The sequence below is a fragment of the Lutra lutra genome, chromosome X, assembly GCF_902655055.1.
Source record: "Lutra lutra chromosome X, mLutLut1.2, whole genome shotgun sequence".
Taxonomy (NCBI): domain Eukaryota; kingdom Metazoa; phylum Chordata; class Mammalia; order Carnivora; family Mustelidae; genus Lutra; species Lutra lutra.
Genome location: NC_062296.1, coordinates 55,698,711 through 55,722,673, shown reverse-complemented (window position 1 = coordinate 55,722,673; position 23,963 = coordinate 55,698,711). Strand labels below are relative to the sequence as shown.

The 23,963-nt window shown below is 46.8% G+C and overlaps 1 protein-coding gene across 5 annotated transcripts in view; it reads right to left on the bottom strand.

Moving 5' to 3' along the window:
- The window catches only part of SHROOM4 (shroom family member 4), a 226,547-nt gene that overhangs the window by 31,763 nt on the left and 170,821 nt on the right, over positions 1-23,963 (bottom strand). For 2 of the 5 annotated variants that reach the window (XM_047715789.1, XM_047715785.1), the window contains exons 3-6: positions 13,671-13,805; positions 8,642-11,117; positions 7,111-7,167; positions 3,332-3,393 (exon numbers count right to left, since the gene is read on the bottom strand). In XM_047715789.1, coding sequence (XP_047571745.1) covers positions 3,332-3,393; positions 7,111-7,167; positions 8,642-11,117; positions 13,671-13,805 — 2,730 coding nt within the window. Of the gene's footprint in view, positions 1-3,331; positions 3,394-7,110; positions 7,168-8,641; positions 11,118-13,670; positions 13,806-17,820; positions 17,871-18,630; positions 19,036-23,963 lie in introns of those variants that run through there. The other 3 variants (XM_047715788.1, XM_047715787.1, XM_047715786.1) reach the window with 3 other exon arrangements.

Sequence of the window (23,963 nt, the reverse complement as noted above, 5' to 3'; positions counted from 1 at the left end):
ATGTAATTTTTTTTTTTTGGCTCCTTTTAGAGTTTGGCCATGTGGACATTGCTGCTATGAACACTGGGGTGCATGTGCCCCCCCGCCTTTTTTTTTTTTTTTACTACATCTCTATCATTTGGGTGGGGAGCTGAGATGCCCTTCAACAGATGAATGGATAAAGATGTGGTCCCTATATACAAAGCAGTATTACTCAGCCATCAGAAAGGATGAATACCCACCATTTACATCAACATGGATGGAACTGGAGGGATTATGCTAAGTAAAATAAGTCAAGCAGAGAAAGGCAATTATCATATGGTTTCACTCATATGTGGAAAGTAAGGAATAGCATGGAGGACATATCAGGAGGTGATATCAGAGGGGGAGATGAACCATGAGAGACTATGGACTCCGGGAATCAAACTGAGGGTTTTAGAGGGGAGGGGGTTGGGGGGATGGGTGAGCCTGGTGGTGGGTATTAAGGATGGCACGTACTGCATGGAGCACTGGGTGTTATATGCAAACAATGAATCACGGAACAGTACCTCCAAAACTAATGATGTACTGTGTGGTGACTAACATAACAGAGTAAAATTTAAAAATGAAAATGAAAATGAAAAATGAAAAAAAAAGCAAATTTTGAGCTTTACTCCATACCTACTGGCAGGGGTTGGGAGGGTAGGGGTGGAATCTACCTGTCTGTGTTTTAACAAGCCCTCCAGGTGTTTCCAAAGCACATTCAAGTTTGAAAACCACTGCTGTAGTTAGAATAATACCAACCTGACAGAGTTGGGGGGGCATATAAAACATAACATAATATGTACAACTTAGCTGGCAGCACATAGGTCGTTTTGTAAGTGGTAATTTATTATTACTGCTACTTAACTTTGTGTGGGTTAGTCTTCCTTTGCTCAAGCTGTGGGTGGACAGGCATTGTGCTTCCTGATGCTCTTTCTCTAACATTCCCCCTGCTTGCCTAGAAAAAGGCAGTACATACACTAGATTTTGAATAAAGTCCTCTTCCTTCACTGGCTGATTGGTAAGAGAACCAGTCTGGAGAGGCACTGTAGGTTAGTCTAGTGTCTCTATAAGTAGGCTACCTGGGTCTAGTCAACTTACCAGACCTGTGGAACTTCAGGCAAATGAATTTACCTGTGTATGCTTCAGTCTCGTCTCTCCGTCAAACAGAGAGTCTAATAATAACTATCCCTTAGGGTTATGATGATAAATACAGTTGAGTTTTGAACAATGGAGGGCGGGGTAGGGACACCACCCCTCCTCTCCTATGCACTTGAAAATCCATGGGTAAATTTTGACTTGGCAAAAACTTAACTGTTAATAGCTTACTGTGGATTGGAAGCCTTACTGATAACATGGTTAATTAGCCCATATTTTGTATGCTCTAGGTATTATATGCTATATTCTTATGATAACATAAGCTAGGGAAAAGAAGATGTTATTAAGAAAATCATAACAAAAATATATTCATAGTACCGTATTGTATTCGGGTTGAAAAAAAAAACCCATGATAATTGGCCTCTTGCGATTCAAACCTGTGTCATTCAAGGGTCAGCTGTAAATATTTGTGAAGTGCTTTGAATGGTGCCTACAATACAGCACTGTGCTCAATAAATGCTAGTTAGCATTATCATTTTTGTGTCATTTCACCCATTCAGTGGTGGAGGAGGCTGTTTCTTCAGTTGGTAAGCCAATGACAAATACCTCTTGACCAAATTCTCTGGGTCAGGCACTATGTTAGGCACAGAGGAGAAGTCTGAGGAGAAGTCTACAGCCAAGACCAGGTCTCCTCTCTCAAAGGTTTCAGTCTAATATGGGAAACTCAGCAGACCTACCAGACTGAAATGGTCTCTCCAAGGGCATGTTACAAGTCAGATCAGATCAGGGGATCTGATCAGCCACAGAGTCTCATAATATCCCTGCACAGGCCTCAGACTTCTGAGACGTGATGCTGAGGGATCCCTTTGAAAAGTTTCCTTAGGGCTCCTACTTGATGTAGATTTAAGGGGAAAAGCATAAACTTTGGGGCCAGACAAACCTGGGTCCCAATCCTGGCTCCATTGCTAACTAGATGTGGGACCTCAGCTAAATTACATAATCTCTCTGGACCTCATCTATGAAGTAGGTAATAAAATGAACTGTTGTGGAGAATAAATGAGACTGTGAGTTAAAAAGGGTCCAGCCCAGTGACCGACACATTATTCATAAATGTTGGGTTCTTCCCTTTTTTTTTTTTATCGCCAACCAGAAAACTGACAGGTTTCTCAGTCTTTGGAGTCAACAGAGAGCCCAAATTATTCCTGAATATCCCACCAAATCACAGGGGATAATGCAGACCCCCTCAGAAAGAACCCTGGGCTCTTCAGGGGTCAAGAGACCCATATTCTAGTCCTCTCCCTTAGTGCCCCCACACAGCCACAGCTAAGGGCCTTCTTCCCTATTCCCCCTTCATTTCTAGAGTTTCACTTAAAGAATCAATATTATTTAGGGGTGTATTGAATAATTTGGCCTGGAGAAGAACTGGCTAAATGAATATATTAGGGAGTTTCACAAAAAAGAGGGTCCTGCCAGGCTGATGGGGAGCAGCCCAGAGAAAGTAACTGTCCACTCCTTATAGCCACCTATGGCAGGCAGGCTCATCTCTGGGGAACATGAGTTTCAGGTGCCAGGTTCCCCACATTATAGGAGCAGACTCTACTCTGGGCATTTTTTTTTTTCTCTTAAAGGCTTTGCCCAAGAAACTCTTTTCCTTCTAGTCCAAGCCATATGTGCCATTTGCAAAAATGTCCCTACCTTCTGCCAGGAATTTTAATCTATCATTAGCACTATCTGCCCCTGGACTCTCAGGAGCAGATCTTAATTAAGTTCCCAGCGAGTACTAGAAAAAGATGATAGCTGAGCCCAAGAAATAAGTGCCTCCTACAACTGAGGCAAAGGCACAGTGGTAGCTGGACAGTCTTACCTTCTCTCTGTTCTCTCCAATTGCCCAATGGCTGCTGGGAAGGTGGGCATCGTTTATGCCTTCTTATCTATATTTCAGCATGATCTGCTCCCACACGTCCTTGTGCCTGGGCAGGCCTGCCGCGGGCCTCTGTGCTGGTGGGCCCAATGTCCTACAATAATGCCTGACTACTCCATGTTCCAAAGTGTCCTAGTGGTCTGTAGCCCAGCTGCCTGGAGGGCAGGCTAGATTACATCTATGGTACCAAGTTCTTGGTATGGCCACCAGGCCGGGTTCCTCAAAGGAAACTAAGCAAACACAAGATCTTAGCAACTTCTACAGAAGACTCAGAGACACCAACTTGCCCCAACTCCCTGAGTGATCACTTACCTCCCTAACTGGCTGGTCTTCCTGTTTCCTGTTATTGGTTTCCATTTGTCCCCAGGAAATTCCTGCAAGGCAAAATTCCGATAAGTGAGGGACCTCTGAGCAGACAGGTATCCAGATGGCCTCAAAAATGTGAAGAGGGTAGGAGCCCGTCCCTGGACGTGCCCCACCCCCAACTGGTTTCTTCTCCTCTGGCACAGGGGCTAGAGAAACATGTACCTGGAGGGCTGCCTTTCTTGTAAGGAGGCCCGGTGAAGTGCTGGGGGCATGCAGAGACTAAAGAGAGCACTCGGGGACCTGGACCGTGTGCTCTAGAAACTCTGTGTTTCCCTCTCTTTCTCCACTCCCCTCCCAAACCACCTTATAAACCAGTTTAGCACGTTTGCTGTTTGTTCTGGCCCTTGTGAAGGAGGTCTTTTTGTTTGTTCTGCCGGGTGAACCTGCTCACTCCTCTTGCCTCTTCTAACATAGAAAGCATCTTCTTGGAAGCCCTGGCCCTTGAGGGAGCTTTGAGGCCCAAGGCTCCTGCTGCAACCTTCTCCCAGGGTGAGGCAGATGGAGAGGACAAGCGCACCCCCTGCATTGCATGGGCCCTTTTCCCCCTCCTCCTCCTCCCAGCACTGCTGGCAGGGGCCTAGGTGGGTTCATCTCTGGGGAGCATAATCGCCACGTGCCACATTCTCCACATTATGGGAGTACACGCTCTACCCTGGGCATTCTATCCTTAAGGGCTTTGCCAAAGCAATCCTTTACCCTGTAGCCAACCTACGGGTGCCATTTGTAAAAAAAAAATGTCCTTTCCTTCCTACTCTAGCTCCAAACCTGATGCAAATTTGCCTCTGACATTCTCCCCAATTTTGCATTCAGCATCCCTCTATCTAGCAACTCAGAGCTTAGCTTATCAGGAATGCACAATCCTTCCTAAATCTCACTGATCTTCCAAATTCCCTCTTTTTCCAATGCTGTTATTGGTCCTGTTCAAAGTTGTATTACCTTGCCCCAGTAAAACAATAACAAAAATGAAAATTTACTCCCTTTTTGGGGTAAGATATTTGGTGTCAGTCATACTGGCTGAGACACTTATTAGCTGTGTTATATGAGGGAAGTTATGTCACCTCTCTGAATCTCAGCTTCCTATCTGGCAAAGACTGTGCTATGAAGCTTTGCCAGCTTCCCAGGAGTGAGAACAAAGTGGGATGTGCACAGAGGATGCCTAACAGCACTCAGCACGTAGGAGGCTGTAGATGTTAGAAGCCATGGAAAAGATGAGGTTTACAGCTTTCCCAAGACCAGAGTGGTCCCTGCCTGTACCTGTCATGTTAGAGCAGCTCTGACAACTTGTTAGACTTCAGGCTCTGCCTCGATGCCCTTCTGAGATGTCCCTGCCCTCAAAGACACTATTACTCATTCAGTCACAGTGGGAGCCAGGATTTCCTGTCCATGCCCTGTGGAAAATGCTCAGTAAATAGCAGTGGCCAAACCAAACAAAGTCCTGTCCCAATTCACAGCCTCCTTCTCAGCTCCTCAGCATATCACCTTCCTTTTTTTCCCTTGAGCCACTTAGGTTGCCATAAATTGCTTGCCCTCTTTGAACCAACAAGGGAGTTATCCCCATGGCTTGTTGCAGATGGGGATGGCCTGCCGCCCCCTTTGGAAGCCATACGGCCTGAAGGCATCCCGCCATGCTGGAGAAGGCCTGGGCTTTTTCCGTCAGCTTATGGAGAGGCAGTATAGCCCAACGAGGAGCTTGGTTTCTGAAGCTAGAGGACGTGGATTCAAATCCCACACCTGCCCTTCACCAGCTGGGTGACGCCAAGTACCCAACTGCTCTTTAGCCGACTTCCCCCAGCTATTTCACAGACAGATCATCATAATAACAGGACCTATTTCCTGACTGCTTTGAGGACTAACTTAGTACCTGGTGCACCGTGGCTACTCAAATGTTGGTTACTATGATGCTGTCCAAGTTTGGGCTTTGCCACTTGCTAGATGGGTGACCTCTCTGAGCCTCAACTTCCCTGGCTATCAAGTGGGGATCCTATTATAGCTTATCTCATACAACTGGTCATTTGAACTGGGGTGTCCTATCCCATACTGTCAGTTTTCCCTCTGTCTGGGGTTTGTATGTATTTGTGGTCAGGTGGCAGGGGTAGAAATGGGCAGGAAGTGGCTCCATGAATCTGAAAGCCTAGTGTCTAAGCAGACCTGCTGAGCTGGTCTAACAGGCACTGGGAGCCCAACGTGTCCCCCCTCCTTCAGAGTACAAAATGAGAGGCATGGTGTGGACACACCTGCTGCTGCCAGCCGCTGTAACCTGCAGCTTTCACCTCCTTCCCTTATGGAGTTACTAGCTCTGGGCTGCCACTTCCGCAAGCCATCATCTCCTCTCTCCCAGCTTCAGCCCCCTTTCTCCACTGTCTACCTGCAGGACCTTCTTTCAGCAAGCATTTCAAGCTAAGTGAAAATCTCCCTTGATTTTAGGAGAAAATAACTCACACTTCAAAGATGAGTACTATCCAGTAGTCACTGTTCTAAGGCTTTTACACATGTTTCATCATTTAATCCTCATAACCAACTTATGAAGTAGGTATTGTTACCTGTGTTTTTTTTTTTTTTTCAGATGGAAAGCTGGGGGATTTGAACACAGGCAGTCTGATTCCCGCATCAGTGCCCTTTAACCATTATTTTATATTTCCTCTCCTCTTTGCTTCAACATTTCATTATAAATATTTTCAGGCATACAAAAAAATGTGAACAAGTTTATACAATTACCCATAAATCTACCACTTAGATTTAACAATTAATACTTCACTAAAACTATCTCATCCCATCCCTATTCACTCCTCTATGCATCCACCAATCCATCTTACCTTTTTGATGTATTTTAAAGAAAGTGACAACTTTACCCCTGAAAATTTGAAAACATGAAGGAAACAGAAAGATTTCTTGATGAATTAGCAATGCTCACTCAAGAAGAAACAGGTGACCGAAATGACCTCTATCTAGTAAAGAAATGGAATTTATAGTTTAAAATCTTTCCACAAAGAAAACTCCAGGTCCTGATGGCTTTGATGATACATTCTATTAAACACTTAAGGGAGAAATAATACCAATTGCATGCAAACTCTTCTTGAAGATGGAAGAGGAGGGGCCACCTCCCAATGTATTTGGTAAGGCTGGCATATTGACATGAAAACCAGACAAGGGCAATATAAAAAACTCCAGACTAAAATCTCTGATTAACATAAACACGAAAATCCTTAACAAAATATTTGCAAATCAAATCTAGTAACATATAAAAAGGATACTATGTCATGACCAAGTAGGATTTAATCTGGCAATGCTATCTGGTTCTTAGTTCAAAAATCAATCAATTATCATTCACCATATCAGTTGAGTAAAACAGAAAACTATAGGACCATTTCAGTAGATATAGACAAAGTTTTTTTAAAAGATTTTATTTATTTATTCGACAGAGAGAGAGATCACAAGTAGGCAGAGAGGCAGGGAGAGAGAGAGAGGGAAGTAGTGGGGCTCAATCCCAGGACCCTGGGATCATGACCTGAGCCGAAGGCAGAGGCTTTAAATCACTGAGCCACCCAAGCACCCTAGACGAAGTGTTTAAAAAAAAATGCAGGATCCGCTCCTGATAAAGGTTCTCAGCAAACTAGATATGAAAAGGAACTTCCTCAACCTGCCAAAGGGCATCTACGAAAAATGTATAGCTCACATCAAACTTAATAGAGCAAGATTAGGAACAAAGCAACACTAGCCACACTTACCACTTCTACGAAACAGTGTATTGGAGGTCCTAGATGGTGCAGTAAGGCCCCCCTCCCCTAGAAAAGGCATACACAATGGAAGTGAAGGTAAAAACCAGCTTCATTTGCAGATGACATGATTGTCTATGTAGAAAATCTTTTAAAACCTACCACAAAGCTACCAGAACTAATAAGTGAGTTTTGCAAGGTTGCAGGGTATAAGGCCAACATACAGAATTAAATTGTATTTCCATACAGTATTAACAGTAAATTTGAACTTGCTATTAAGAAAACAATACTATTTGCAATAGCATCAAAAACATGAAGTCCTAAGGATAAATAACAAAATACGTGCAACATTTGTATGCTGAACACTGTAAGTTGTGTACATCAATATAGCTCAAAAATGTCAGCATACGTGTCATTAAATAAAGTTTGCTATTTGTTTATAATATTTTTAGGCAAAATTTACCTCCAGTGAAATGCACAAGAATGCATACACCTGTGTAACTCAAACGCTTACCAAAATACAGAACATAATCACCATGTGACAAAGTTCCCTCAGGCCTTTTCCCACTTAGTCTCTGTGGGACCTTCCGTAGGCAGCCACTGTTTTGAACTTGTTTCCCACCGAAGAGTTGTTGTAGAATGTTACATAAAAGGAATAGTATATGCTCCTTTGGTAAGGCTTCTTTAACCCCTAAGGTTCCCTTTTTCAAAGAACATGTCTATAGAAATTTCATACACTGAGTCATTCATAAGTGTCTGCCTATGCAATAGCAGTTCGACACAGGGAAGCCACAGGGCAGGAATGTGGTAGGGAGTCAGCAAGGACATAGGGGATCCTCTTAGAAATACCCTGGGGGATGGTGGTGGCCTGTGTTGGGGTGGTAGGCTGTAACCAGGGTATAGCAACAACTAGTCTAGCCCTGGGTCTCTGACAAAGATAGGCTGGAGAAGGGAGTAAGATTTATTCTTTAGGAAACCGGAGTGATCAAATCTCTAAAAGCAGAACCCAGGGGACATGTGCAAAGTTTGCAGCTCCAAAGAGTTTGTGAGCAGGAAATGGAAGGGAGTAAGTGCTACTTTCTGTCAGGCACTGGGCCTATTTTGATCCTTACAACTGATCTATGAGGCAGCCATTATGTCTCCCCTCTTTAGAGATGAGGTAATAAGACTTTTCTCAGGATTGGCCATTTTGTGAGGCAAAAATTCCCCTTTATGCCCTTTCAAAATCATGTGATTGCAAGTTTGGGTGGTTGCACAACTTGCTCAAGGTCATTCAGATACCCATTTTTACAGTCCAGATATAAATCCCGGTTCTGTCCATTTTGTAAAGAAAAAAAGTTTATTTTCACCTAACTCTCAAGATGGGCTCACTGCAGTTGTGGTGGCTGAGTGGCTTGCCCGGGGTTATGAAGCCACCCTCTGGCAAAGCCAGGGTCTGTACGGTTTCCAGGGATGGTAAGTGTGGTATTTTCCAAAGGTCTCCCTCGCTTTCTCCTCACCAAGAGAGTAAGGAAGCAAACCCATCCAAGAACCAAGGCCTCACCTGCACTGTGGGCTTCCTGGGTTTCCAGGTGGTGCCAGGCGCCAGGCTGCTGTCCTCAGGGCCACCATGCTGGGGGTTATGATAGCACGCTGCACACCGGATGCACTGGTGGTGGTGGCATCGACAGCTGTAGCAGTTGGGCATCATGTTTCTCTTCCTCAGAGCTGGGCAGAGCTCTCCAGGACAATAAATGCAAGGGTCATGGACTACAGCTCCCTGGATGCCGCAGGAGTAAGAGCAGGTCCTGCGGTACTCAAAATCACTGCAGTGCAGTGGCTTGCAGCACATGGATTGTTCTAGACCTTTGCTTGCAAAACATTCGGAGTAGGTGGGAGTTTCTGACTGAAGGGGTGACAGGGAATGATACGATTGGTCTGGAGCACGATATGGCTGGTCTGTGGAATGGTAGGACTGGTCCATCGGATGGCGCCTCAATTCCCTGTAGCTGGAGCTCATTGGCTGGAAGTTTTGGTCTATAGGTTTTGGTCTCTGGGTAAAAGTCTTACTGCTGTGAGTGGTTAAACCTGGCAAATGAGATGCAGAGAAGGATTTGCTGCTCTCTTCAAAGAACTTTCTTCTGTCTGCAAAGGGCAAGAGGATGGCTTCCTCCCCAGCTTGGGTAGCAGAAGCCTTCAATTCCTTGCTGTCACCTGGGTTAGGAGGGCCTTCCATGGCTAGTGCCACATGTGGCTGCAGGTTGTGCTCTGGAGACCACTGCCAGTGACCTCCACGGACTCTGTGGTGAACACTAGTTTTCTCAGAGTCTGACGAGGAGGGCTCAGATGCTTTCCACCAGGTGTTCAGGCCCACAGAGGGATGGTCAGGCCTCTGGGCAGGGCTTATTTTTCCCTCCAAGCCTGTCGATTCATGGCTCTCCGGGGCTTGGCTGAGGCACTCTGAAGACTGAGCCCTGAGGATCATGCTCTTGTTGAAGAGCTTGTCTCTGGGGCTAGGTGGTTTTTTACATGAGGACAGAAGAGATGAGTTAGAGACAGGAAGTGGAGTACTTTCTAGGGGCTCCTCAATCTCCTCTACAGGCTCCTTAGTGTCACACAACTGCGACAAGGGGTTCTTGCTTTTCTGGAGCTGGGCCTTCCTCCTCTGGATTTCATTACGCAGATTGGTAGCAAAACGCTCACTCTTCCGCCGGTTTTGGATTGAGCGGCCCCGGGGCCCTCCATTCCGTCTACCACCCACCCGGCCACACTCTCCTTCTTCAGTGGCCTCTGTGCTGCCAGCTCCTTTAGTGGTTGAAGAACAGTCCTTGGCTTGTTGAACAAGGGAGCCAGAGGCAGAGGGCTGCTGGCCGGCTAGGTCAATGTCTGCTCGGCACGCTCTGTTTGGGTCCTGGAAACCTTTCTCTGGAGGGTGTCCATCAGCCTCTCTGTGTGGTGAACTGCTTGGGCACTGATGCCCTGAACCCAAGGGCCTATCATCCAGTTGTCTGGCCTTTCTTTCTTTGCTGGGCTGGTCCTGGGCTCCTCCGGGAGGGGGACATGGACTTATCTTCCCTGTGTGGCTGCTATGCAAAGGTGACAGAGTCCACTCATGGCCATCTTGCCCAGCTGGGAGCTCTGTGCCCTTGCTGCCCCTGGCATCAAGGTGCACGTGCTGTAAGTGGGATGCCAGCAGCTGTTCTGGGGCACTGTGGCGATGCCTGGTGAGTCCTGTGAAGTGTGGGGGACTGCCAAAAGATGAAGTCTTAGCTAGCTCTGCCGAAGCCTTGTTGAGCTGGCTGGAATCTACGCTGGAAGCTTTATCATACACTTTTGGGAATCCGACAGCTTTGGCTGAGGCCTCCATCAGTAGATGCTCAGAGTCCTGCTGGCTGGATTCAGAAACTTGGCTGAGTTCACAGTTCTGCTGGCCCTCATTTGCCACTTGGTCTTGCCCACTGAGGCAGCAGAACCTGCTCGGGTTCCTTGGGGATAGCATGGTGTCTAAGCTCACTTTCTCCTTCTGCTGTGAGGAGTCCCCAGGCTCAGATGCCCTGCGCTGCTCTCCATTGAGAAGCTGGGCTCTGGAGGCCTGCAGACTATCTCGCCTCACTGGAGGCTGTGGTGGGCCTCTGGTAGCCTTGGCAGGCCCTGAGTGGTGGGCCTCCTGCGGGCGGGATGACAGCTGGGAGGTGGGAGTCAGGGGGCCCCCGGTGGTACGCCGGCTACCTCCTGAGGTCTCAGCCATGCTGGGCCGACCATTAGGGGCTTTTGTTGGCCCGGGGCCTTGCGTGAGGCAATCTGCAGAGCCCGGCTCCTCTGGCCTGAGGGAAAGGGCACAGTCAGAGGCATTCGAGCTGGCCGAGAAGGAGCTATAAGCTGAGTCGCGCTGGTTGGGGTACATGTTCTGATCTATGGGCAAGAGGTGGCCCTCGTAGGTAGCTTGGCCTGGTTGCTCCAGGCTCTCCATGCTGCCGATGGAGCTACTTTTCTCAGTGCTGCAGTGGCGGGAGAGTGGGCACCACTGCACACACACGTCACTGCAAGACACAGGGCACACTAGTTAGTCAGGCAAATGACCAGATCCCTTTTCCGCCTTGGCCAGCCCTGCCAGGGGAAAAGGCAGAACAACCCAGAGGCACCAGGCCACAAATAAGAAGAGGATCAGGCCGGAAAGGAAGGAAGGGAAACAGCGAAAGATATGAACACGGGAGCATCACAGAGATGTGGTAGAAATGGGAGAAAAGACAGCATAAGGGAGCAAGAGAGGGCACGATCCCGAAGACTAAAAGTGTAAGAACTCCACTGGGGCTTATGTTCCGTTTCCCTGCCGCCAGTGAGTCTAGAATTGCTTTTGGCCTCTCACTATCCTTAGGGAGTCAGCACGTGGCTCTCTGCCAGGACAGACAATCATAGAATATTAGTATCAAAGAGTGGGCTCTAAAGGGTTGATTCAATTTCAGCCAGCCCATTTTGTAAATCAGTGGCTGCTGAGTTTGGGTGCATGTCAGGGAGTACAGGGAGGGCTTGTCCAAACACAGGTTCCTAGGCCCCATCCCCCCCGCCCAGTGCTACAACTGGGTGCATCCTGAGAATTTGTCCTTCTAACAAGTTCCCAGGTGAGGCTGGTACTCTTTGCTGGTCCAGAGACCATACTACTGAGAACCGCTGGAGTGAAACAAGCCCTTGCAAAAGGAAGTGATTTCGAGGAGATGATTTTTCTCATGATCACCCAGCTGTGGCTCATGACCCAGACAGGGCTAGAATTTTGGCAACCCCCTGTTCTCTGCTCGATACTAATAAGTCTGACATTTACCAAGGGCCTACATTGTGCCAGGCACTTTACAATGTCTCATATCAAAATGAAGGGGAGACATTATTATCTCCACCTTATAGTCAAGAAAATAAGCTTAGCGAGGTAAACTGGCTCATGAAAGTGCTAAAGAGGCAGAGCTGGAATCTGAACCCAAGCCTCTGTGAGTCCAATGTCTTAGCTCTTCTGCTATACTATTTATTAAATGGGATGAATAAGTGGCGCCTGGGTGGCTCAGTCAGTTAAGCGTTTGCCTTTGGCCCAGGTCATGATCGCAGGGTCCTGGGATCAAGCCCTGTGTTGGGTTCCCTGCTCAGTGGGGAGTCTGCTTCTCCCTCTGCCCTTCTCCCTGCTCGTGTTCTCTCTCTTTCTCTCTTTCTCTCAAATAAATAATGTCTTAAAAAATGGGACTAATAATAATGTCTGTATCAGAAGATTGTTTTGTGGGTGAAATCAGTTAATAAATGTAAAGCTCTTGTCACAGCCCGGGCACCTAGAAAAGGTTCAGTACGAGGTAGCTGCTATTCTTTTAATTTTTGTTTTAACTGCTATTGTTATCAGTGCCCTCTATACCACTAGTGTTGACATGAGATTTGCCACCTACCCATCCCTTCCTCATCCCCACAGCAAAGCCAAACCAGGGAGACCTAGGAAGGGACTGGGAGCAGACACAATCTTGAATTTTAAGTACCATTTCCCATAAACAAAGCCAAAGTGAGCCAAGTCATGCCAGTAACTCCCTATGACTAGAACCCCAGAGGTCACAGACTGTTCTCAGAAAGGCCACAGTTCAGAAAGCAAGAACTGAGCAGTGGCAGGGGCCCACAAGACCCTCAGATCAGCCTTCCTTAATCCTCGCTCCCTGCTCACCCCTTAGCCACTCTGCTCACTTGACCTCTGGGCTAAGAATCCATCGATTCCTTGTTGGCAAGGGAACCTGCCACCCACCCTACCGCCTTTCCTGCTGCAAATAACCACACCCCTACTCAAACAGGAGTCAAGTTCAGAATATGCTTCAGTGTATTCTTCCAGAACAAAACTGCCTCCACCTCTGCATGGAGCCCTTGTCTTCTGATGCCAAATAAAGTCATTGACTGGGGGCAAACTCGGTGCATGGCTTCTCTGAGCCTCAACACCAGAAATTCCTCCTGAGAGGGAAGATCTTGCTGTGGAAGGGAAAGGTCAGCTTTGCTCACTCTGAGTTTTTGCAGAAAGAGTACTCTGTCTCTTCTGGGCCGTTGTTTTCACAACAGGCAATACCAGGCCACAAATTGAGAGATCCTCATGGCAAGTAGACCCTGTCATTCAGGGAGGTGCCCAGTCTGAAGGCTTTGGCTCTGTGACAGAGCTGATGAACTCTGGATGAGATCACCAGTGAGTCACTGTAGCTAGAGAAGAGGACCAGGACTGAGCTCCGGTTCCCTCCTGCATTAAGAGACTGGGGTGGGGGTGGATGGAATGTGGAAGAATCAAGGGAAAATACATCAAAGGAGCAGCCATTGAAGTAGGATGAGAAGCAGGAGAGTGTGGTGTTTTGCAAGCCACATGAAGTAAGTATTTCAAGGAAATATTTTCTAGAAGGAAAGGGACTGTCCCAAAGTCAAAGAGATTTAGCAGTAAGTAGCCAAGGCCTAGAACCCAGGGACTACAGAATGCCACTCCATTTTCCATTATAGCGCTCTGGACTCTGCAACATCCAACAGGCGCTAGAGCAGAAAAGGGGGCATGGCCAGGTTGTCTACCCTCCAGCCCATCTTGAGGGGTAGGGTTCTAGACTCACCTCGTGTTGCAGCCGGAATGCCAGGACAAGCTGAAGGCTTCAGAAGGGAAATGCATGGTGGTGGCCGTTTCAGGGCATCCCTCCAGCAGCTTGGCCACATGCCATGAGTGCGGCCTACTGACAGGGGCGTTTCTCCTACAGCAAGAAAGGGACAGGAAGTCAGCTTAGGGAACCAGAGCTGAAATCACTTCCCATGCAGCTTCCGCCCCCACCCCCTCTTTCCCTTAAATGAAGTAGAACATCTTGCAAGGAGCTGATATAGGAATCTTAGTGGCCCTCCTCAGCTCCCAGATTTCAAATTCCCTTCATCCTCAGGGCGAGGTGTGGCTATACAGAATGTTGGCTTCCCTGGGCTGTTTTGTTTGTGGGTGTATCCCAAGCACAAACAACAGTGCTAGACACCACAGTAGATGCTCAGTAAGTGTCTGTGGAGGAAATGAGTATTGCTGCCCAGTAAACACTGAGCTACCCCAAGTTTTCTTGGGGAAAAAATCAGTCTGGTCAGTCTTCCCATTTTTCTCTAAGAAAAGAAGAGGCAAGTAATTAGGAAGTTCAAACAAGTCAACAAGAGGCTGCAAATCCTCCAATTTTCACTTGTTCATTTGATAAGCATTTGTTGTATGTACCAACTGTGCACAGCTCTGGGGACACTAAGATGAATGAAACATGGTCTCTGCCCTTGAGAGCTTACAGATGAGTGAGAGTGAGAGAGCTAATACAAATAAAACCTGACGAAGGCCCTGAAAGAGAAGGATAAGATGGGGACAGAGGTGAAATGCCTGCATTTGTAGGCAAAGCGGGGGGCAAGGAACCCCAACTCCTGCCAGGGAATATAGCACAGAGTGGTGAAGGTGCAGGGCGAGGCTGACAGAGGAGACTGGCCGCTCAGCCCAGCAAGGGTACCTAAAGGGAAACAGGTTTGAGGCCAAGGCCCTGGATGTAATCACAGGGTCTGTCTGGTTCTGGAGGCTGCTGCCATACTCTTGCACTAACCAGCTTAGACAAGACCCATTCCTCTCCTCTGGTATATTCCCCATGAAGAGACGTCGCCCTTGCAAGTGGGGGCAGAATGACATGGGGGAAGAGCAGAGCACACGCGGGACATGGGTGGTGCCAGAAGATGAGGAGAAGACTGATGAGGTGGAGGAGGGCAGAAAGCAAGGAAGCAAGCAAGCAAGAGACAGATGTCAGAAGGACCAGGTGGATGATAGAGATAAGAGTGAGAGAGGATTGGGGCACCTGGGTGTCTCACTCGGTTAAGAGTCTGCTTTTGGCTCAGGTCATGATTCTAGGGTCCTGGGATCGAGTGCCACATAGGGCTCCCTGATCAGCAGTGAGTCTGTCTCTCCCTCTTCATCTGCCCTTCTGCCTGCTTGTGCTCTCTCTCTCGAAAAAATAAATAAAAATCTAAAAAAAAAAAAAAGAGTGAGAGAGGATACCAAGAAAAACAAATGACAGAAAGGGAGAAAACTGAGATTATAGAGAAATCTGAGATTATAGAGAAATACATAGTAAAGGGAAATGGGTGATAGAGAGATGAATGACAGAGTAAGAGAAAAGAATGACAAATAAGGAGATGAGAGAGGAGGAGAGAGAGCAGATAGCTTCTTTACTGATTTATGCAGCCATTTACTGTGGCTCCATACTAGACACTGAGGGTACAGAGTTGACTAGGATAAGGGGCCCTGTTTTGAACAATCTTGTTATCTAGTGAGATAAATCAGCTCTCTACCTCCCAGGAGCAGTAATGGATAGACTTAAACTAGATTCCATCCTAGCTGGGAATGCCCCTCCCAAAAACACAGAAAATCCCAGCAGTGAAAGGCCTTAGAGGCCCAAGGCCTAAAAAAGTAGTCCTGAGGAGAACGGCCTTGCTGGGGAAAACGTGGGTTGAGTGGTAACAGGCCAGACACAGACAAGGAGGTGTGAGAGGAAGGGCAAGGGAAGCTGCTTGTCAAAGGTCAGGAACCAGAGCCACAGGTCAGCAGCACTGGCTAAGATTTATGGGCAGGAAAGCCAAGCGAGGCCTCCACTATTAACTATAGTGTTCTATTATGGGTTTCAGAGTACTCAGCAGGGAGGCTCGAGGCACAAGAAGACCTTGGTGGAGGAGGAGGTGGGGTGCCTGTTCCAGAGTCTCATGCACAAAGCCATGACACTATTAGTCTTTCCAGCTACTATTACCTGGTAGTCACTCATTAACAACTGTGTATAAAGCAGATCATGGAAGTAATATGAGCCATGTGTGTGAGTACTATGTACTATGCTTCTAGGCACCGAGGGAGGATACAGTAGAAAACAGGGTACCTTTCTTATTTGGGGCCCTTCTTCTACATCCAGGATTCCTAAAGTTTTTCTGAGTCCAGGGTTTAACATTTGGGTGGTTAGCCTTGATACCACCTTCTCCCCAACCATCCAATCCCTCCCTGAGTTCTACTGAGTTTTCTTTTATATCTTTCTGGCTTCTCTCTCTCTCTCTCTCTCTCTCTCTCTCTCTCTCTCTCTCATTTTCACTGAGACTATTTCACATAATCACACTTCTCCTCCACAGAACCTGCCACCAACCCCTTCTGGTCTAGTCCAGGCCCTTAACACTTTATATCCATAATAGTGTGTCAGTCTGCCAGCCAGTCTCCCCTTATTCCACCTCCAGTCATTGCTTTTACTTTTTAAAGATTTTATTTATTTATTTGAGAGGGAGAGAGAAAGCATGGGGGGGGGCAGAGGGAAGGGGGACAGACTCCCAGCTGAACAGGGAGCCCAGTGTAGATCTCAATCCCAGGACCCCAGGATCATGACCTGAGCTGAAGGCAGACACTTAACCGACTGAGCCACCCAGGTGCTCCTCCAGTCATTGCTTTTAAGATTACACTGTGTCAAACACCAATTGAATTGTGGCATTCATCTATTCAAGACTCTTTACTGGCTCCCTATTTCTTACCCTGTTCCGCAGCAAATAGAAACTGGATCTGACTTTCAAGGTCGTCTATAAGATAGCTTTACCCATTCAGCCCACTCTCCCATGGCTGTGCTCCAATCATGGCCTGCAACCAATTTTGTGTCTTTGCTGTTGGTTTCCCAACAGAATCTAGCACAGGCTCTGGAGATGGAGCACCTTGGTTTGAATTCCAGCTCCGCCACTTAGGAGCTCTGTTGGTTACATAGGTGACTTCACTTCTCAAAAGCTCTAGGTGACTTCACTTCTCAAAAGCTCTAGTTTCTATTGCAGTTAAATGGGGATAAAATACCTAATCTGTGCAGTTGTAAAGAACAAATGAGACAATGCATGTCAGTTGCTTAGAACACAGTCTGGTAAGCCCTCAACCAATTGTAGATATTATTCTAATTGTCTCCTTTTCCTGGGATCCCCCTCTCATTTTGTCAATCTGAATCCCACCTGTTCTTCCAGGTGCTGCTCAAGTACTGTGTCCTTCCGGGTGCTTATCCTTGTCCTCACAATTTAGCCAATAATAATATGATGCTTTTATATTGCTTATCATCATTTCATCCCACCAACTGTATTAGGTCAGTAAGCAAGAAGACAGACACAAGTAGACAGATCTTTGTTCATATCCTAACTCTATCACTTTGGATGTGTGATTCTACACAAGTCACTTAAGCCATTTGAGCTTCAATTTTCTTATCTGAGAAAGGGAACAATAGTCCTTACCTGGCTAGGTTATTGTGAGGATTAAGGATAATATTCTCAAAGCATCTGAGACACAACCTGATGCATAACAAGCAGTCAACAAATAACACATAGTCTCTAACTAGGGTTATCAGCTCAGACTTGTCCTTCTCGATGGTTCAAGAGTACTCCCACTGGGTTTGTCTACCCAATGTCAAGGTTCTGCTACACCACTCCCTTGCCACACTTTGAAACATAGCTTGCAAAGGTCCCTACTCTCTAGAGTTTCTCCAAGAGTAGGAAACAATCCAAAAGGAGACAGAAGCAAGGCAGTAGGGACTTTGGGACCATAGGAAGAAAACCCCAAACAGGGGGAAGAAAAATCCTAGCAGAGGAACTACAGCTGGAGCTGGGGCCTTTTAGTGCTAGTTTGGGAAAGGAGAGGAAACTATCTACAGGGTCTGATACTTGGTCTAGTATTATTCCTAAACATCCCTATACTTGGAGACAGTCCGTACTTACATTCCACTGCTAGCTGTGTGACCTTGGGCAAGTCACTTCACTGAGCTGTAGATTCTTTATCTGTAAAATGAGGAAAATAACTATTCTTTACTCATGAGTTGTAGCCTGGGTTAAATGTGATCACATGTGTGAAATCACTTGGCAGAGTGCCTGACATACCATGAACTAAAAAAAAAAAAAAGAACGGGTACCATTTATTGAATACTTAAGCTATGTCAGGCACTAAGCACTTTGTATCCATTAGTTGATTCTGTCCTCACTCCAACCTTATCAGTAAGAGCTATAATTATCCCCACTTTGCAGATGAGGAAACAGAGACACAGAAAGCTGAACTGCTTTGCCAGCTTCAGAAAAAAATTGCTTTGGCATGAGGATGAGGCTTAGAACCTCCAGTCCTTTCTAGGATACCGCATGACTCCTCCTCCCCAAAGAGGGTCCTGTCTCAATGAGCTGGTATATCTGAGGCTCCTCTTGGCTCTTTCCACAAGAAGCAGTCAGAAAAGGAAAGTCCCAGTGGTCCTAGATTTAAACCATACCCCTTTTAGGCAGTGGGGAAGATGGATGAAGAGAAATAAGCAGAGAGGCAAGAAAATGCCAACCACCAACCATGCAGCTCCAGGCCTAGGCATGGAAGGAATGACACCAGTGGCCTGCCCTTTCTCCCATGCTTGGCTCAGACACTGTCATTAGTACATACCCGACCATTCATTGTCCCAAAGTTCCTTCCTTAGGAAACAAAGAAAGGGATATTGAAGAAAGAAAGCTGAAGGGGGGAGAGGGGCAGCAGCCATGACTACCCACAGTACCTACCATGGAACTTGTCCCTCGTGGGGAGATGGATTAGGAGAAAGCTGGGTATCCAATCAGCTCAGGTGCCCAAGGACCCCTCCAGCCAGACCCCAGGGTTCCTTCCTGCAGGCTGGATCTTCCCTTAGCTGGGACCCATCTGCCTTCCTTTTAAGACCTCCTGAGATCATGGGCCATCAGCCCCAGCTCCTGAGTGTGATCCAAGGGCCTCAGGCACAGTCAGGTCCCAGTTCCAAGAACAGAGAGGAGTAGCATTGAAGGCAAGGTATGGTCACTAACCGTTGGACCTAGATGTGGCCACAGCTGTAGGGACCGAAAGCCAGTGTCAAAGAGCAGGACTGAAGGAGTGAAGACGCTGCTCCAGAAACCAGCCAGCACCCTGGTGGCAAAGGGAAGGATGAAAGGCAGTTCCAGCAGCATAAACAGCCCCCCTGTTCCCTACTCCAGCCTCCTCTGGGCCCTGGCCCACCCCCTTCCACAGTTCAGGGGCCAATAAGGAAGCTGGGCCCCCAGCCACTGCTAGAACTCAGGAAAGGAGCAAGGAAATGATGTTTGGGAAAGATAAAGCGAGTGTCTAAAAAGAATTTTTAAAAATACACGTAAGTGAGAGAGAAAAATACCCCAGACACATACACTTAAAAGAATTCCTGTGCTTCCTGAACCAAGCTGACCCCACCCAGCCATCTCCGTAGGTCTGCTGGGCCCCAGAAAAGGGAAGCCCAGATCAGCCAAGGCTAGCAGCCTCCAGTTCCAGAAGAGCAAGTAGGAAGGACTACCGCTTATACATAGCTGGGAGCAAGTGACCTAGAGATTTTCCAAGGGGAAGGTTCTGTTGAGGCAGAAAGACTTATAAACCAGTCTGGGTCATATTTTACAGGATCTGCACTTCCTATGGGCACCTGAGCCAATCCAGGGAAAACCTCATTTTGCAGCAGAGACCCCAACTCCAGAATAGTGGTGCTTAGAGTCAGCATCTCTGGCTCTGCTGTGAACTTGCTCGGACTTCTGACAACTTACTCCTCCTCTCTGAGCTTCTGTTTCCTCTCTGCAAAATAAAATGTTGACTCCATTGAAACAAACGACACTTCCAGCTAAACATGCTCTGATGTAATAGTCCTGGGCCCCAGGCTTGGGCTTCAGATGACGTCCTCACTGACATGTGTGATAGCCAGAAACCAGAGCAGCCCCACGTGAGTTTCTTGTATATCCCAAGTCCCAAATCAGGCATCAGAGTTTAATTTCTCTCAGGGATTTAGAATTGGGGGTTGCCCTTTGTAATATTCCTGATCCCCATTCCAGTTTCCCTTGGCCTCTGGTCCAAAGTCCAGCAATTTCTGGCCCAAGAGGGCTTATATGGGTTCCCTCAGGACAAGAAGCATGCCCAGGCTATTCCTCTCTGGGGAAATTGTTCCTGGAGCCTCTTCCCCTCTCTTCCGTCTGTACCATCTGGGGAAGTCTAGGTTGACTTTTGTCTACTCCCCAAAAGGCTGGTGCCATCCAAAGAAGCCCACAGGCCACCCTTTGGTAGTTGGTACTGTATAGGGAAAGGCTGGGGATTTTATGGGCATATCAATCTGGCTTGGAGTCTCAGCTTCACTCCTCACTCCTGGTTTGGCCTTGGGCATGTCACAGGGCTTCCATTTTCTTACCCACCAGCATTCAATAATTGGCACCTGCTGTTAATGTTATCTTCTACCCCAAATAATAATGGGCAAAAGTACTGTTAATAGCAAGAAAAATAACTTTTTCAATCCAAATGAAGATGAAAGAGAAAGGACTAGTTAAAAGAAGGTCCAAAACCAATGGTTACCAGAGGGGGCGGTGGGTGAAATAGGAGATCAGGATTCAGGAGTGCACTTGTTGGGATGAGCACCAGGAGTTATATGGAAGAATTGAATGGCTATATAGTACACCTGCAACTAATTTAACACTGTATCTACATTGGAATATAAAACTTAATAAAAAAATTTTGAAAAAAAAAAAGATTAAAAAGCCAAACCTTGTACTTGGGTACTCAGAGCTTCTCAAACTTTAGTGGGCATACTAATAGCCTAGCCATCCTGTTAAAATGCAGATTCTGAGTCAGTAGGTCTAGAGTAGGCTCCAGATTTGATTTTCTCACAAGCTCTACAGTAATGCTGCTGCCAGTGGTGTGATCACCATTCTTTGACAATGCACAATATGGTACCATTAACGGTACACTACAGGATAACCTCTGGTCTGAAACAGCAGCAGGATAAACAGTCTCTTCTCCTGTCATTACTCAGGCCTCAGTGCCAGGCCTCCCCAATCTTCTGGTCATCAAGTGCCTTCCTCCTTCCACTCAGCAACCCAGCACAAAACAGTGTGATTCCCTGATGAGGCCTGCCAATCCTCACTTCCTAACAAAATAAAGAAGAAGGAGTTTGATGGCAGTCTGGCCTTTTCAGTACCGAGGTGAGGTTGAGGAAATTATAACGAGAGGTGCAATCATGTTTGTGGGACTTCCTGAGGTAGGGGAGGTGTGGAGGGCAGATGAGCTAGGGAGTGACCAGATGAGGTGAGAGGATGGGCAGGTAGGCACAGATAGCTTATACTTGAAAAATCCATAGGCAAAGGAAGATAAAAGAGGAACACAAGCCATTTGGCCAATTTGGGATTTGGGAAAGAAGCTGGGGGAGGGTTTGGGGGTGAAAGGGGGATCCTCTCCCTTAGCAGGGCTGAGTTCTAGATTACATGACCAAGTATAACCTCCTATGTTTGGGGGAAGGTAAAGATGACAGCTTCCTTTTTTTTTTTTTTTAAGATTTCATTTATTTATGTGTCAGAGAGAGAGAAACAGAGAGAGAGAGAGGCAGAGGAAGAGGCAGACTCCCTGCTGAGCAAGGAACCTGATGTGGGACTTGATCCCAGGACTCTGGGATCATGACCTGAGCTGAAGGCGGATGCTTAACCAACTGAGCCACTGAGGCATCCCAAGATGACTGCTTCTTTTCCAAGCACTCAGAAAATAAGAACTTGGCATGGCTGCAAGAGGAGGATGGGCACATGCAGGTGAAAGTGGCAGATAAGCCAGAAGCTAGCTCCCAGAAGAGCCCTCTGATAAAAACTTCTGAGAGATGAGGAGATGGAGGCACAAGAATTCTGGAATGAGTGCCCTAGTGGACTGTCACCCCAATATCTTCTGACAGCACTACCTGTCTCAGAGCCTGGCTTCCAGCAGACCTGTCAAGCAATATGTAGAGGCAAACAGAGAAAGAGAACAATGACTCTGCCCCAACCCAGGGCAAGAAGGAAAATATGGTCTGTGTTGCTGGGGATTGTGCTTAATCCAAGGTCTGGGCCATAACCTGTTGCAGGCTCTTTCCTCTTTTGAAAGTATTTAGATAAGGAGAAGTACAGAAGAGAGTCCTTGATTAGCTCTGTTTACTTTCTGTGGTTCTTCCAGCCTCCCCCTGAATATCACATTCCACCTGCCCCACACGAAGGAGGCCAAACCCATTCTGGCCAGCTCAGCAGGAAGGGAAGCCTGCACATGGACCGGCAGACAGAACAATGCACAGCTTGTTTATCTGACAAAATAGGGGAAAAGCTGCTTGATCGTCCTGGAGGGATAGAGAGCTATGAAGGCCCACTCACATCCCACTGTTAGTGGCAGGGGGTGGGGGCTTGCAGCCTGGTGATCCAGAGACCCTTTCTTATTACAGACCAAACCAACAGGAAACATGTATATGTGTGTGTGTATAATTTTAATGACAACTTTGACAACAGTGGCTTTCTTGTCAGTCTGGGGAAGTTATAATTTGGATCACCTGAAATGTGGGTATTTTATGTAGAAGGGGCTTTGGTATTGTTCTGCCTCCCCACCTTCCCCCACCTCCTCCAACTTCCCCTCACTTCTCTGAATATTCAGGTCAAGTTCTTTCATATAAATCCACTGGATCCCTACCTCCACCCTCCATGCTGGCATCCATCCATAGGTAAAAGGAAACCCAGGGTAGTGAATAAGAAAGGGGATGCTGTGGTGGAGAGACTCCCGCAAATGCTGTGGTGTGTGTGAGGGGGTGCCTTTTGGCTCTTCATGTAGACAGTGATATTTCATCTGATTTGACCTTTTGTCTTCATGTATCCATTTTTCACATTGAAATCTTTAAAACATGGGGACACCTCTTTTTCTAAAGGCTCGAAAGAGGCAAACTGTGAATGATGCAGGAGAGCCTTCCAAATAATAAGGGGCTAAAAAATGCTTAGTACTTTAGTAACATAGTACTTAGAATTCTCTTTCAGAGTGGGCTGGAGAGCATATTTTAGTTTTTCTATGTATAGTCTAATACCCATCATAGACTGCTTATTGTCAGTGATCCTAAAGGCAAGGTGGTTAACAGTGCATATTACACAGCTTCTAAAAGCAAGGGAAGCAAGTCAAGAATCTGAATAATGAAAGAGAGTTTTTCTCACTTTCCTGTTACAAAAGCTAAGAGTGCCCCACCAGAGGCCTGAAGGAGACTTCTGGAGAGCACACAGAGAAAATGACAACAGGTTCATAGAGCACCATCTTCTGAGTCAGCTTCTGCTGTGGTGCCCAATTTCCTAAACCAACACCCACAGTGATAAAGAAGGTAGAGGATGTTTGTCCTTCAGCTCTGATTTCTATTAGTAGTATTTGTAGTATCCCGTGGGAAGGAGGTTATGGGAATAATACAAAATTTCCTTTCTTTTCCCTTTAAGCCAAATATCTTCTTCCACTCAAACTCAGTATTAGAGATACCACTTTTCAGGGAGATGATGGAACCCACAGAGGTTTCCCCCAAAGTCAAGTCTCAAAGCCCTCAGAATTACTTCTGGCTACTCTTCAACTCACCCCCACTAGTAAGGCCATGAAGCCTTAGGATGATAGCCAACAATAGTGAATACCCCAGTAGAACAAAGAACACCCACTCACTCTGCTTTGAGCAAACATGACAATGAGGAAGGGTCAATGTGCAGTGGACCTGGACTACAGTGAGCTAGGTGGACAGTAGTGGGAGATGAGGTTGCAAAAGTGCCAAGGCCAGGTCATTTCCAAAGGCCAAGGTAAGAAGCATACATTTAAATCTCAGTGCAGTGGGAAGTGAGTGGACATTGCTAATGTCCGAATGATCAAAGTTTTATAAAGATCTCACCTGGCTGATGGATTTAGGTAGGACAAGAGTAGAAGCCAGGGAACCAGTTAAAAAGGCTCTTCTAGGTAAGAGATCATGGTGGCTTTTTCTAGGGAGGAAGCAGTAGAGTAGAGAAAAGAAGCTTGATTAGAGAAGTCTCAAAGAGGTAGAGCTGGCAGGATTTGTTGATGGATTGAATGCGGAGAGTGAGGGAAA